At 45.5% G+C, this 15,132-nt stretch overlaps 1 protein-coding gene across 5 annotated transcripts in view; it reads left to right on the top strand.

Annotated features, from left to right (window-relative positions):
- The window catches only part of CEP192 (centrosomal protein 192), a 2,773,731-nt gene that overhangs the window by 2,060,630 nt on the left and 697,969 nt on the right, over window positions 1-15,132 (top strand). For all 5 annotated transcript variants that reach the window (XM_069620824.1, XM_069620822.1, XM_069620821.1 and 2 more), the window contains one exon: window positions 2,189-2,310. In XM_069620824.1, coding sequence (XP_069476925.1) covers window positions 2,189-2,310 — 122 coding nt within the window. The remainder of the gene's footprint in view (window positions 1-2,188; window positions 2,311-15,132) is intronic.

The following is a 15,132-nucleotide window of genomic DNA, read 5'->3' as shown; positions in this document are numbered from 1 at the left end:
ACGTTTTGAAGATAAAAAAAAATAAGAGTTCTATTTCAGCTCACACTCCATATGAGCGTGTATTTTAGAAACTGAAAATAACCTGAATTCCTAACTGACCAGTTTTACTTTGTGTACTAAGCATTGCAAAGTGTACGTTCCTTTCTCATAGTCTGCGAATATCTGTCTGCAAAGAAAAGCAGTGTTAAATATATTTTGCCATTGCCCGCCAAAGCACAAGCCAGAATTATGAAGAATGACTGTGTGAGTGATGTGCAGTACGTTCTTGCATTAGATGCATTTGTTATGGTTAGCTAAATGAGTAGGTTGCATGTATTGTACATACATCTGTCATAGAGCAGGGTATTCGGCACTTTTCTTAAAATAAAGAACCGTTCGTTATAGAATAGCCAGATCTTTGGGTAAATACTTTAAATTGGATTAGTAAAACTATTATTAATTCATCTCATACCTAATCTGAAGTTAAAGCGCATAGTATCTCAGCATTATGAATGTCAGTTATCAGTTAAAATAAATAAAAATTGTCTGGTTTCATACAAGTGCACACTTTGAAAAAAAATTCCTTTGACGGAAACAATTACTCATCTTCCCTCTTGTTGCATGTACTTTATTTTTGTATTGGTATTTTGTTTTTTTAATATTTAAGCAGGGCCTAAAATAAGCAGTGTCGCATAGGAATTTGATGGGCAATTCTGTATGTAATTTGTTACATAATGCAATTTACAGCATTGCTGCTGTTAAGTGTAGGTTAGTGTATCTAAATCTCAGCGTCCATTAGATTTTATTTTTTTGGGGAAGATGCATCATGTTGACAAGTGGACACTTTTGAAATGTACACGAATACACGGCCAAATGCATGTGATGGAAAACCTAGCGGTGTAACCTTCTGGTTACATATATCTTATGACAAACAGTATTCCGCCTAGTTTGCCCTGTTCTCTGCCTCCTACACCATTCACTCTGCTCAGGCTCTTACTTTCTTTCTTCTAACATAATTAATAGACAAAGCTAACTAGATGTTTACGGAAAGTAGTGATCAATAGTTCCATCCAGTCTGTACATCTATAGATCTACTGCACTACCATACACTGTAGTTATACTCCAGAACTCGCTTTGCTCTATGATTATGATTGCATTATATATTGGCACCTGTGGGAAAAAGCTGGCCAAAATGCTGTTTTACCTTATCTATGTGTCCATTCATGCAGCTAACCTTTTTTTTTTATTTTACAAGCACTACTCCAGGGCTCACAAAGTATTTTTGCCCACTTGCATATTCAAGTAGATTTTTAAGTGCCAGTACCATTTGGAGGCGATGTTTGAAACTTGTATTTAACTTTTACTTTGTTTGCAGTAAATGTGCAATAGGTTTCACTGTGCATGGCTGTCCTCTGGGTGCTAAACTAAAGTGGGTTTGTGGTGATTTGCATCACTTTACAGAAAGTACATTTAAATGTGCTCTCAATTGCCATGGGTCGAGTACATTTCTCGAAGGTCGAGTGGGTAAACCAAGTTACTCGACCTGCAGGTCTAGTGTAACTTTAAAGAATTTGCAAGGCCTGAACCATCCCACTAATGTCTTACATCAGCGGTACACAAAACTGCTGTATTGTTGCTCATTTTATATCTATGGTACACTTAACATCTGTTGGCATTAGACATATTAGTACAACATTGCTAATCAAATGGGTTTGTTTGCTAATCAGGAACATTTTAATTGGCAAACTCTGCTAATCAATTTTTAAAAACAAATTCATGCCTTGTTAAACTTAGTAGGGAAGTAGAACAACTAGGAATGTAGGCAACTGTCAGATGCCGGAGGCAAAATGATTTATGAATGTGTGCATAGGCACTAAAAAGGGTAAGTGCAGGGTGATTATTAGTGGTGGAGATTTTCATTCTACATTTTGCCAATGACCCTTAGAATACAAGGCAATGGGCATACTTCTTAATTCTTTTGAATTTTACAACAATGTAGGGTACAGTTTGCGGATGCTTCTTGCAAGGAAACTTTACTTTTGTTTTCTTGAATTCCCATTCAAATTCAGTCTCGAGCAACATTTCTCTCAACTTCTTCCCAAGTTGTTAGTCCTTAATTTCTTTATTAAAATGTGAACTTAAACTAGAGCAAACTTGCATTTTATTCCCATGTTTTAAAAACATTTGTTTTTGTTTTCCTTCTTACTAGGTGCTAACTGTGACTTGTAATTCTTCTCAAAGGGAACAAAACTTGTGTGATACCAGCACAGCATTGCTTGGCACTATATGCTTTCTTTGTGGAGATGAGGTATCAAGGCAGCAGTATCGCAGGTCAGAAAAGTCCCTTTCATGCAACATATTCAGATTGGTCCTTGGCAATGAAAGAAAGTAAATATTTCCTCTGAACACAATTTTCGCTGGTGTTTGATTTGTGCAAGAGTTCAGTCTAGAACTGTCTGTCAAATGAATAATGTTATCCGGTATGTTCTCTTACATAAACCTTTCAAGCAGGTTAAGGCTTTAGAGGAATCATTGTATGTTAAAGGGGAACTGGTAACATACATCTTTTCAAGGAACACATAATGCTGTGCTTCTGCCCTACACAGCATACACTGCATGAGCTGCTTATCGGTTTCCTCTATTACAAAGTTCCCGGCCTAGTTCTGAGATTACCAGGGCGGTAGCTCAGGGTGTAGGGTGCCATCCTGAGAAAGTGGATGTTGGACCCATGGGTGCTATGTAAGGTCACCTTACTCTTGCTTGCAGCACATGGCAGGGAACAGTCACATTGCCTCACCACAGGCAGTCCTAGGGATTCATTATTTCTCACCCCACTGGCCTATCTGGGTAGACCAGCCTTGGAGAGCGGAACCATAACCCAAACTGTGAGAATACTTTGCCAGGTAAGCTTGCCCTAGCCACACCCAAATCTCCAATCCTGAAAAGATGAGCTTTCCCTTTAACGGAAAGCCTTTTGATATTTTGGACAAAAGTGCTGCATACATAGTTAATGTTACCAGAATCCTCCTTTTAGGGGAGGGGGGGGGGTAATGTTTGCTTTCCCCGCCCACTGTTATGGCTAATTTTCATTTCTGTGCTAATTTCCTCCCACCTTAGAGACCCCCCAGCTCTTTTGCTGGATTTAGGACTTTTTAATTTTAACTTCTGAGTGTGTGGGACCTTTTTCTCACTCCATGTGTTTTCCCTTACCAGGATTTTGATTTCACTGTTTTTGGGGTCTGACAAACTCCATGGGCATCAGCTTTTTGTATAGTGATACACAGCACCCTCAGTGCAGTGTCACTGAGATACCCCTTGGATTTCTCATAAGGTTTAAATATCTTTTCTTGGCTGAACTACTATTCCCAAGTATAGTAAGGTGAAATTGATCTTCCTTACCTTTTTACTTTGTAGGTCCAGCACACACCAACATATGTGGAGTGCTGGGGGGTTACCTACTAGCCCCTTATCCTACTTTCTTACATAACGTTTTGTTTCCCCAACTACTTTAAATGGCTGGTGGCAGTGGTGAGGGAGAGTCCCGAAACTCCCTTGTCATTTGTCTCTAGGTGTGTCTGAAAGAAACCACTCCTGAATGGCCGGCTGGCTGTCCAGTAAGGACAGCCACCCTGCTGTGTGATTGACCGACTAGGGCTGTGAATGAATGAGAACTAACTTAAAAGGCAAGTTTCTTGGGACTACAAGCAGAGTTGACCACTGGAAGAAACATCCGAAGAAGAAATCGTGAAGAGAAGCATGCTGCAACCACCTGCACCTCAAAGTGCCCGGTGAAGCCCTGCTGCTGTGCTGAACTCCTTTTTCGCATCGACAGAGAAACTCCGGATGGAGCGACTTCTGCCCTTGGGCTGGTGGGACCAACTAGCCCCATGACAAACTCCACTTTGGTTCAATCCCGGACTTACTGTGCCTCGCCAGTGCTGCAGAAGCCCAATGCCAGGGGGTCGAGTGTCGATAACAGAGTGCAACGTCTTCTGTGCAACAAATCCGGCCAAAAGCTTCAGGAGCCTCCTAAAGGACACTTCAGAATCAGGAAATCCCAATCCAGAGTCCCCTCACCAGCGTCTAGGACCGAGAGGAAGCAAGGAAAGGTCCAACCGGGGATATTCATTCTGCATCAGTGCTGTTTGCAAGGTGCTGGAACGGCAAAGGTCCGCTGAATCGAAGAAGATCCGTAGCTGCCGAAGTCCTTTCCCGAGTGCTGCTGCAGGAGCCCACCAGACGTCCTCCCTCTTGTCCCCATGACTGAGGCCCAGGAACAAGGGTCTGCTTGGCTGTAGCAAGCTGGAATCCAGCTGGACCACCTTCCTCATACCAGAGTTACTTTGGGTGCTTGGACTACTTAACTCATTGCCCTAAGTCGCGTTTTCCCACTTGAGAAGTGCACTGGCTTACTTTTTCTGAGTTGATTTCAACTCCTCTTGCACAGGCCTAACAGCTTGTTTTCCTTCAGTTATTTTCTTGAGCTATCTGACCTTGTGAAATACTTTATCCTAGAAGTGCATCAGAACTATAGACTTTGGCCAATTGACTGTGGCTGTCCTGGCTGCTTAAATGCACCCTTCTAATCTATTGACTTTGGCATTGCTTGTCCCTTCATAGGTTGTAATTTGTTGAATACTTTTACTGCTGGGAAAGGCTCATCTAGATTTCATTAGAGGATTGAAACGGTCTTCATGTTATAAGAAAGTATGTTCTAACCTTTCTATTTCCTTAACCCTTCCTTCATGAAACCCAGAGTCTAAAAAGTATGTGTGTTTAAGAAAAATGCAATACTATCCTTGTTATTGAAGTCACTTCAGTGTGTAGGAGAAATGTATTAGCATGTCCAAAGAGTATTCACCAACTTTGACTTTGTAAAGGGATTCCAAAGTTTGCTTGACTGTCACAAACAATTGCGTTTTTAAAGAATGCGTAACTAAAACTTGTGTAAATAAATATATATTTGTTACTGAAACCTTGTTAGGGAGAATTCTCTGTTTAGGCTGAATTTCCTAACCTAGTGAGTCCCCCAGCAGCTTTGCTGGATTTTTGGGGTTTCATTTTTTCTCCTGCCAAGAGTGAGACTCTTTTACCCTCACTCTTGGACATGATTTGAGTGTGCTCCTTTGACTCTAGATGTGTTTAATGGGCTATGGGGTCTTTTACTCCATAGGGCTGCATGTGTTGTTGTGATGTTACACAGCACCCTCAGTGCAGTAACACAGGGGTGTCATAGTGACCCCCCAGTATAGACTCCATACCCTGGGACTGATTACTGTCTCCCAGGGCATGTAAAGTCACCATTGACTTTACTAGTCTTAAATTCTGAACAGAACCAGTACAAACCATCATATTGTGGACGTACCGGCTGGGGCAATTCGATTGCCCCGGGGTCTGTTAGTCGGGGGGCACGTCTCCGTCTCCCCTGATCGAGTTTTGGCTGGTGGCAGTGGATACTACTTTTTATATTCAACCGTGAATATTTTCCTATGGGATTTCCCATTGTTCGAGGCTACTATCTTTATTTATTTAATTACGATAGCCTCGAACATACCGCTGGTTTATTTAATTATTATTAATTTTCCGTTTAGTATTTTTTGCCAAAACTCGGTTCTAAAATGGTGTTTGTGTTCTCTTCTGTGACTCCAACCCAAGTCGAGCCCTTTGTTCCACTTTTTGGCGGGTTTCTCCACAGAAGCCCTCCAAAGTGGTGCCACTCTGTCTGGGGTACTTAGGAGGGGTGGAGGGGGATTTAGGCACCCTGGACTGAGTTGCCTAGGCAACTCAAGTCGCACTCCGTCTTGATTGGCCCAAGTGGTGAGCTAGGCTGAGTGAATGGGGGTTTTCTGCATAAAAGCAGGGCTTTGGGGACTGGAACTTCAGAAGTCGCCACAGGACCTAAGAATCCGACGAGGGAGAAGCTGAGCCGACCTGCCACCACGACACCACCGGTGGAGCCCTGCTGGACCGTCTCACCACTTTTCCCAACGACAGAGGAGATCGCCCGCCGGAGAGTCTTCTTCCTTTGACTGGTGGGGATAACCAGTTCACCGTCTTTTCGCCTTCCCGACGCATGTCGTGGCCGCCTTGCCTGTGCCAAGCACCCGGGCAACCGGAATACCACGTTTTACCACGACAGCGAAATAAAGGGTAATACCTTTAACCGGAAAACTCTGCGGCTGGTTTCTTCCCTGGCAGTGCAACGACCTTCAGCTTTCCTCCAAGTCGAGATCTTCTCTTCCCCTGGACGATGCTGAGACTTGCACCCGCTGCCAGGAACAACTGCCACCGCTGGAGGATCCTTCCCACTTAAGGTACCGTGTTCCGCCTGGCTTCCCTTGCCACCGACTGTACGGGGTAGATTTAGCCCCCGGCTTTCGAACCTGGGTTAGCCTGGGACACCCTGGCTAAACTTTTCTGAGCCTCTCTAAACTCTTTTCGAACTCTCTGCAAGACTTTCAAAGCCTATAACTGTGTGATCTTGGGCACATTTGTGCTCTGCTCTCTCTAAGAGTGGGCCCAGCCTATGGACTTTGGCTCACAAGTGACTTTTGCTCTTCTGCCTTGCTAAAAGTGTTCCTAAATCTTAGAGTGGTGTATCTTTCCATATTCTGTCTTTTTCCCTCCCTTCTTCATGAATATTGGAGTGCCATCTATAGTTAAGCGCTCACCTCTGTCTGGAAATAAGTGGTGTTAACTAAGACTTATCTGATGAGGAATAAGGGTTGTATATATTATAATAGTATCTGTGTTTAGAGTGTTTTACAATAAGAGTGCTGGAGTGTTTCAAACAGTGTGTTTTTAAATAAATAATTATATACTTTGATACCAAAGCTCTGGTCAGTGTTTGCTTGTATTATTGTATCTGAGTGCCTATTGTGTATACTTTGCATACTGCCTAACTCTTCTTGAGGGAGGTCTGACTGCTCAGCCACAGCTACCAGGTAAATCTGGGTGGTACAGACTGCTACCAAGTGGGTTTACTGCTAACACCTGTAGTCCTAAATCTTTTGCAGTGTTCCCAAAGGGAACTGCACAGGTTTCTGCCTAACAAACCTTGAGAGTGTAAGTGTTACTTGGTTTCTTGTATTGACTAATTTCATCTGTACAGCTCTAAAGCTCACAATTACCCCTCTTGAGATAGGCCTGGCTGCCCAGTCACACGGCCAACTTCTGTAGTACAGACCTATACCAAAAGGTGGGTTACCTAATAACCAGCAGATAAGTCTTGTGTAGTCTCAAACAGTGTGATTGCACCGATTCTTACTTAACACCCACTCTGTATTAAGTATTGCAGAGAAGTTTAAAAGTCTGTGCCAAGGATTTACAGTATGTAACCACACACTTGAACACACCACTTCTCTGAATTCAATGCAGGCAGCCCAGCAGAGCAGGGGGAATCTCAAATCCAAGTTGGCAGATGGGCCTGATATAGGCTTTGTCCAACCGCCTGAGCCCAAAGCAGCCCCAACTGAGCTCAAGGAAGGCAGCCAATCATAACCTTGACTTATTTACCACTGAAACGAGAAGACCCTCTGTTAAAAGCCTACTTAGAGGAAAGGGGAACCCAGTATGAACTCTTATTTGCTGTGTGTGGTTTGCCGTAGACAGAAGCTCCCGTTTGGAGCTTCTGGAACTTGGGGCGCTGGGGAAAAAGTAGGGACTAGAGGCGTGGAGGAAACTGGCGAGTTGGCAGCAGAGGAGAGATGGAGGGGATTGTGAGAGAAAAGCGGGTCAAGAGGTGGTGGTAATATTAGGAGTGTGTGTACAGAAGGAGACTATGGAAATAAAGGTCATCAGACACAGGGTAGTAAAGTAGGTGGTTGTAACATTGGAAGGATTGAATAATTAGATGGCAAAAGTTGACAGAAGGTGATCATGGAATATGGTCTTGTGTTCAGAGGTACGTGCATGACAGAGGAGGAGGAGGACGACGAAGAAGTGGAGGAGAATAACCTATCATGGCCCGGACGTAACAAGCAAGTGGTTGAAGACAAGTGGCAGGACATAGCACTGAAACCCAGATAACAAGAGGAGGTCATGTCAATGAGATGTAAGTAGTAACATTGGAGGAAGAGGGGGGATACAGATGAGGTGGAAGGAAAGAGTAGACGAGCAAGGTAGAAGAGGATTGGGAGGCCATTGCACATAAGTAAGAATGGGAAGGTACTTGTGGACCCCAGCTCAGCTTTCACTGAGTTCAAACTGTGAAAGGAAAAACAAGACTGGGCTGAGAGGCTGTAGTCAGTTAAGCGAGGTGAAGGGAAAGGAAGTCTGGGATTGCTCACCCTGACCCAGGAACATCTCTTTTCGAATGGATTGTCTCCTCCCACATATTCCTCATCTTACGATAATTATCTTTCCAGCTTCAGCTGCTTTGGAAAAAATAATTCTTGACAGAGGGCGCTGTGCGGTAGCATCGATATTTCAATGTGCTCCATCCCATCGTCAATGTCATCCACATTATGTAGCACACGCAGTGCCTGTTGGCTTTAGTTCCGTTTGTCCGACGCAGCTTTCGCTTCAAGAGAAATTATGGCACGCTTCGGTTCGTTAAAGAAAAGGTCATGTCTTCACCATCAATGCCCAAGACAGGTTTTAATAAGTGTCAGGACTGTGGGTCGAAAATGTCCATCACCGACCCCCCCCCTCCCACTGCGTTTGCCTGTAGTGCCTCGGTAAAGAGCATCGTACGAAGGAGTGTAAATCCTGCCAGGCGATGACGGGCAAGGCTGAGAAAGCATAGAGGTAAATTGGCATTGGGTAGAATTACTAAGTCCTCTTCTCTTCCAAAGAAACATACTTCCGAAGAGTCGAGCAATTCTCCTTGTTGAAAAAGATTGAAGAAATATCGATGGAGAAATTGTTCATCATTCTTAATCTTCCACCAAGAAGTTGAAGAAATTACGTCATAGGTCTCCTTCCTCGAGTGACTCCTCGCCCGAGAGAATCACATGTCAAAATAACAAAATGTATGTCCTGGTCGCTCTGCAACCAACGACTCCACGGTCCGGCTTCAAAAAATGTCGAGACTGGAAAGAAAATGTCGTTGACAGATCCTCACAGGATTGGTTTGTGGTGCCTGGGATCGGAGCACCAATGTTCGAAGTGCGAAGACTGCATGTCCATGACGGCGAAAGCCTTGAAGGAGCGTAAGGGGAAGCTTGAGAGAGGTAAAACAGTTAAAACTCCTTCAAAAGTTTCCTCAGCAGAGTCGAGACATTAGTCTCCTCGCCGACACAGGAAACATTCTCGTTCTAGGTCTCGAAGCAGTTCCCACCACTCTTCGAGATCCAAGCATTCGAGTAAGAGACGTTGAAGATCCCCTTCCTCGTCGTCGTCGTCTTCTGTTTCCCCGGAAAGAGTCACCTGCCTCACAAAACATAGCTCTCAGGCTGAGTGGGAGGAATTCAGCAAAAGGATGCTTGGCGTCTTCGAGAAAGCGGCCTCGACCCCCTCGAAGACAGCTGAGGGTGATACCCTGGGTGAAAGACCCGAAAAATCAAAACGCAGCGAGTCGTTGCACCCGGCGAAAGAAAGTACTCGAGAGCGTCACAAACCCTCGAGCAAAGGCACTGTGCCATCGACGCCATCGTCGAAAGTCCCTTCGACGCATAAATCTGCGTCATCGACGCCATTATCGAAGGGCTCATCGACGGGGTCTTCGACGCCGAAAAAGAACAAACCCACGGCTGTCACTACCTCACAGCCAGTGGTCATACCCAGGGCCTCTAACACGACTTCGAGAATGTCATTGACAACCTTGAGTAGGATTCTGATCCTCTCGAGCTCTTCGAGGTCTCTTCCGATCTTCTCGATGCCTTTTTCGGTGTTTTCGAAGCCTTTAACGTCTGTGTCGACGACAACGTTTTCTCAACCAAATATGACAAATTTGGCCCCTTCTGCTCTGGAAATGGGATTTAAGCCATTTCCAAGGTCTGATCATTTCAGATGTTTGTCTTCAATTTATGAAGAAGGGGAGGATTCGGATCAAGAAAGACCCTTTGGGTTGCAGAGAACTACAACACCTGAACCAGAGGAATTTACCTCTGAGGAAAATAGGTTAAAGGACCTTCGAGAATCTTTACATGAGGCAAGTGGGTTAGATACTTCCCCAGAAATAGAATTTGCCAAACCAGACCCAGGAGAACATGCCGAAACCCCTTACAGAATTTTAGTGGCAAGGATTATAGAATTCATGGGTTGGTCTACACCTTCACCTGCATTCCAACAGGAGGACCTTACAGACATTTTAGTTAAAGGCCCACAGGAGGGTCCTGTGGTTCCATTTCACACTGCATTACAAAGAAAAATATTGGCTAACTGGGAAACTCCTGAGGTTATCCTGGCAGTTAACAAGAAGTTATCAGCCAAATATAGGGTATCTGCTACTGACCCTAAATTTTTGTCTAAACATCCAACTCCAGAGAGTCTGGTGGTTCAAGAAGCAACTGCATCAGGCAGTAGATTGGCATACCCTACTGTTCCACAGGACAGGGATGACAAAAGATACGACTCTATGGCTAAGAAAGTCTTTTCTGCATGTAGCATGGCGTTGAAATCTATTAACACTACTTGTACGCTTGCATGGTTCAGCCACACACTTTGGGAGTGTGCTTCATCAGCAGCTGACTGCCTCCCAGAGGGAGAAGAAAGGCAAGAGTTTCTAAACATCATTAAGGATGGTAAAGACGCAATGTGCGAATCCCTTCAAACTGGCATTGATTCTGCTGACAGTATCAGTAGGGCCATGGCGGCAAGTACTACAACCCGCAGATTTGCGTGGTTACGAAAGTCTGGGTTTGCTTCAGATGTACAAGCCAGACTTTTAAATATGCCCTTTGACGGCTCTTCTTTGTTTGGTAAGAATGCGGATGACAGTCTAGAAAAGTTAGACATCCAAAGCAGCAGCAAAATCTTTGGGAGCTGCAATCCGCCAAACGCCATATCGCCCCTCAGGAACCTCTTGGAGAGGTAAGTCCTTTCGCTTTTATTCCGCATTCAGAAAAGGCAGAGGACAGTCGGTTCAAAGAGGTCAAAAAAGATTCACCCCAGGTGGACGGGGTAAAAATACAAGTCATAGCAGCAGGTGCCTCTTTACCCTCGGCATCTGCATCAGCCGTCTCTAAATCACTCTGAGGACTCTCCACACAAGACACCAGTAGGGGGCAGGCTAACTCAACATCTGACGGAATGGCAGGCTATTACTTCAGATGCTTGGGCATTGGAGACAGTTGCCCAAGGTTACTGCATGCCTTTTCTACGCATTCCTCAGTCATCCACCGGGGAACAGCTCTCTGAAAGTTCCAGATCCGCTCCTCTTGCAGGAAATTGTAGACCTGCTGGAGAAAGGTGCCATAGAACCGGTACCTGTAGCAGAGAGGAACAAGGGCTGGTACCTACCCCCCACCCCCCCCTACTTTCTCATACCGAAGAAAGACGGAGGACTGAGACCCATCTTGGACTTACTAGAATTGAACAAGTTCCTCAGGAAGGACAAGTTCAAGATGGTAACTCTCTCTGATCCTTCAGGCCCTCCAGCTCCAGGACTGGCTGGTATCTCTGGACCTTCAGGATGCTTATTTCCATGTGCCAATCCATCTCAAACACAGGAAATACCTGAGGTTCGCAATTGGCGGCTCTCCTTATCAATTTCGAGTTCTGCCATTTGGCCTGACCTCCGCCCCGAGGGTCTTCACCAAGCTAATGTCAGTAGTGGCTGCAAGTCTAAGGAGGGAAGGGATTCACGTCTACCCCTACCTGGACGATTGGCTGATCAGAGCTGTATCTCCGGAACAAGCTCAGATCCAGCTAGATTGTCTGCCACTTCCTTCACAAACTGGGCTTCTCCCTCAATTTAAAGAAGTCACAGATGATACCATCAGAGACTCCAGTTCATTGGAGCCGTCCTGGACAGTTCCCTGGGAAAAGCCTCGCCACCAGAGGTGAGGGCTCAAGATATTATGCAGATGGTCACCAAGTTTCAAAATGCCCAACGTCTCCGAGCGTTCGACTTTTTGAGGTTGCTAGGCCTCATGGCATCCTGCATCTTCCTTGTGCCAGAGGCTCGCCTGAGAATGAGATCTCTTCAGTGGGCACTGAGAACTCAGTGGTCGCAATTCTCAGGGAGAATGACAAACCTCCTTCAGGTTCCGGACAAGGTGGCTCGAGACCTTCAGTGGTGGGCCTGTCAGGAGAACATTTTGAAAGGAGAACTGTTTTGGCAACCATGGCCAGAGATAACAGTAGTCACAGATGCCTCACTCACGGGGTGGGGAGCCCATGCCAACGACTTGACCATCAGCGGTCGTTGGTCTCCATCGGAGTCCAGACTACATATCAACCTGTTAGAGCTGAGAGCAATCAGACTAGCGCTGAAGGCTTTTCTGCCATCTGTACAGGGGAAAAATGTCCTGATAATGATGGATAACACAGTGGCCATGCACTACCTCAACAAAAGAGAAGGCGTAGGATCACTGCCTCTGTGCAGAGAGGCGATGCAGCTCTGGTTTTGGGCAATCCAAGAAGGAATCTCTCTATCGGCAGTTCACTTAGCCAGAGAGAGAAACTTGACGGCGGACGCTCTGAGCAGGCAGAGCAGAGTCTCCCACGAGTGGGAACTAGCTCAGGAAGTCCTTCAACAGATCTTCACCCTTTGGGGAACCCCTCAAGTGGATCTGTTCGCCACCAGCATCAACAGAAAGTACGATTTGTTCAAGGGAATTTCCCCCGAGAGGAGCTCTAGGGGAAGCGTTCGTAGTGGACTGGGAGTTTCCACTTCTGTACGCGTTTCCTCCAGTCCCTGTCATTCCTCAAATGATCAGGAGGTTGAGAAGGTTCCGGAAGCCATGATACTAATTGCCCCGGACTGGGCCAGGAGAACGTGGTACCCGGACCTTCTGGACATGTCCATCTGCCCTCAATTCGTCTTCCACTCAAGGAGAATCTTCTCTCGCAGAAGGGAGGTCAGGTTCTCCATCCAGACATCAGAACCCTCAACCTTCACACTTGGTATCTGAAAGGTTGAGATACAAGGATTGGGACCTCCCAGATGACGTCATGGAGGTGTTGTTTTCGGCCAGACGGCCAGCAACACAGACTTTATACCGCTGCCGTTGGAACACATTTTTCAGCTGGTGTAGAGAAAAGAAGATCGATCCCTTTTCATGTGGTACACCAACGGTGTTATCTTTTCTACTCTATTTGGCAAATTCGGACCTTCAGGTTGGCACTATCAAGGGCTATCTCACAGCGCTATCGATCTTCAAGCGCACTGCAGAGGAACCATCGTATTTCAAGTTACCCATAGTAATACAATTTCTGAAGGGATTAACCAATGTCTATCCTCCAAGACCATTCCAATTTCCCTTATGGGACTTAAATTTAGTCTTAAATTTCCTGATGGGTACTCATTTTGAACCACTCCACTCTTGTTCGCTAAGATTTCTCACTCTTAAAACTGTCTTATTAGTGGCATTGACATCTGCTAGGAGGGTGAGCGAATTACAAGCTCTATCTTGTAAACCCCCTCATACAATTTTTCATAAAGGCAAAGTTGTCCTACAAGTGAAGCCTAACTTCCTCCCAAAGGTGATTTCTGAATTCCACATCACTCAGAAAATTACCTTACCTTCATTCTATCCCCCTCCCCATCCGGGGAAAGAGGAAGAAAGGCTACATAGGCTGGACCCAAGGCGGGCTTTGAGCTTTTACATCAGCAGACTTGCTAGGATTAGGCAAGCAGACCAACTGTTCGTAGGTTACTCGGGGCACAAATTGGGATTACCGATAACAAAACAGACCATTTCCAGATGGCTTATTTTGGCCATTCTGGAATGTTACAAACTGGCAGGGAAAGAGCCTCCTCAAAATCTCAGGGCTCATTCAACCAGGGGTATTGCAGCCTCTTCGGCCCTCCAATGAGGAGTACCGATTCGAGACATATGTGCGGCTGCCACATGGTCGTCTGCACATACCTTCACAAATTTTACAACCTGGATTCCTCCTCTAGCCAAGAGACTAGATTTGGCAAAGCTGTGCTGCATTCTGTTCATTCTTGAAGGGAAACATGGCAATTTTACTCCCACCTCCAGTTACACACCACTGCTATGGGAGTCTATCAAGATAAGGAATACGTCGGAGGACACAATCCCTTCGAATAACAAGTTACTTATTACCTGGTAACGTTCTTTCGATGGGATGTTCCTCCGACGTATTCCTTATCGCCCCTCCCATCCATCCCCTCAGTAAAACTTCCCTTGTGGTTACAGCTTACGCTCCTTCAGGGTTAATAACCAATTCATGTGAAGCAACTGTTAAACGTCAAAACGGAACTGAGCAACGGACACTGCGCGAGTCTATTTATATGCATGATGATGTTGGCGCCGATACAGAGGCTGTCGAGGGACATCGGCTCGAGGGACGTCAACGCGCAGCACCCTCTACCCCAAAAAAAATTCCGAGGCCAGCAAGCCTGAGATGATCTATCAAGATAAGGAATACGTCGGAGGAACATCCCATTGAAAGAACGTTACCAGGTAAGAAGTAACTTGTTCTTCTCCCTCAATTACAAGAAGTCAAACATAATACCATCTCAAAGACTCCAATTTATCCGAGCAGTCCTGGATACCTCCTCAGGAAAAGCCTCACCACCCGAGGTAAGGGCTCAGCCCATTCTGCAGATGGTCACCAAATTTCAGAGTCCCCAGTGTCTTCTGGACTTCGATTTTTTTTTTTTTTTTTTTTGAGGCTGCTCGACCTCATGGCACCCTGCATTTTTCTGGTGCCAGTCTCGTCTGAGAATTTGATCGCTACAATGGGCTCTCAGGACTCGATGGTCCAAATTGTCAGGAAAGATTTCGGACCTACTTCAGTTTCCAAACCGGGTGCACAGGATCTCCTGTAGTGGGCCTGCGAGGAAAACATTCTGAAGGTAGAACCTTTTTGGCAACCATGACCAGAGATGACAGAAGTGACAGACGGCCTCACTCACGGGGTGGGGAGCCCACACTAACGATGAGACAATCTGCAGTTGTTGGTTTCCATCGCAGTCCAAACTACACATCAATCTTTTGGAGCTGAGGAAAATCAGACTTGCGCTGAAGGCCTTTCTGCCCTCTGTACAGGCAAAGAATGTCCTGCTAATGATGGACA

The sequence above is a fragment of the Ambystoma mexicanum genome, chromosome 5q (assembly GCF_040938575.1).
Source record: "Ambystoma mexicanum isolate Mex_15411 chromosome 5q, UKY_AmexF1_1, whole genome shotgun sequence".
NCBI classification, from domain to species: domain Eukaryota; kingdom Metazoa; phylum Chordata; class Amphibia; order Caudata; family Ambystomatidae; genus Ambystoma; species Ambystoma mexicanum.
This window is presented reverse-complemented; position numbering and strand designations above follow the sequence as displayed.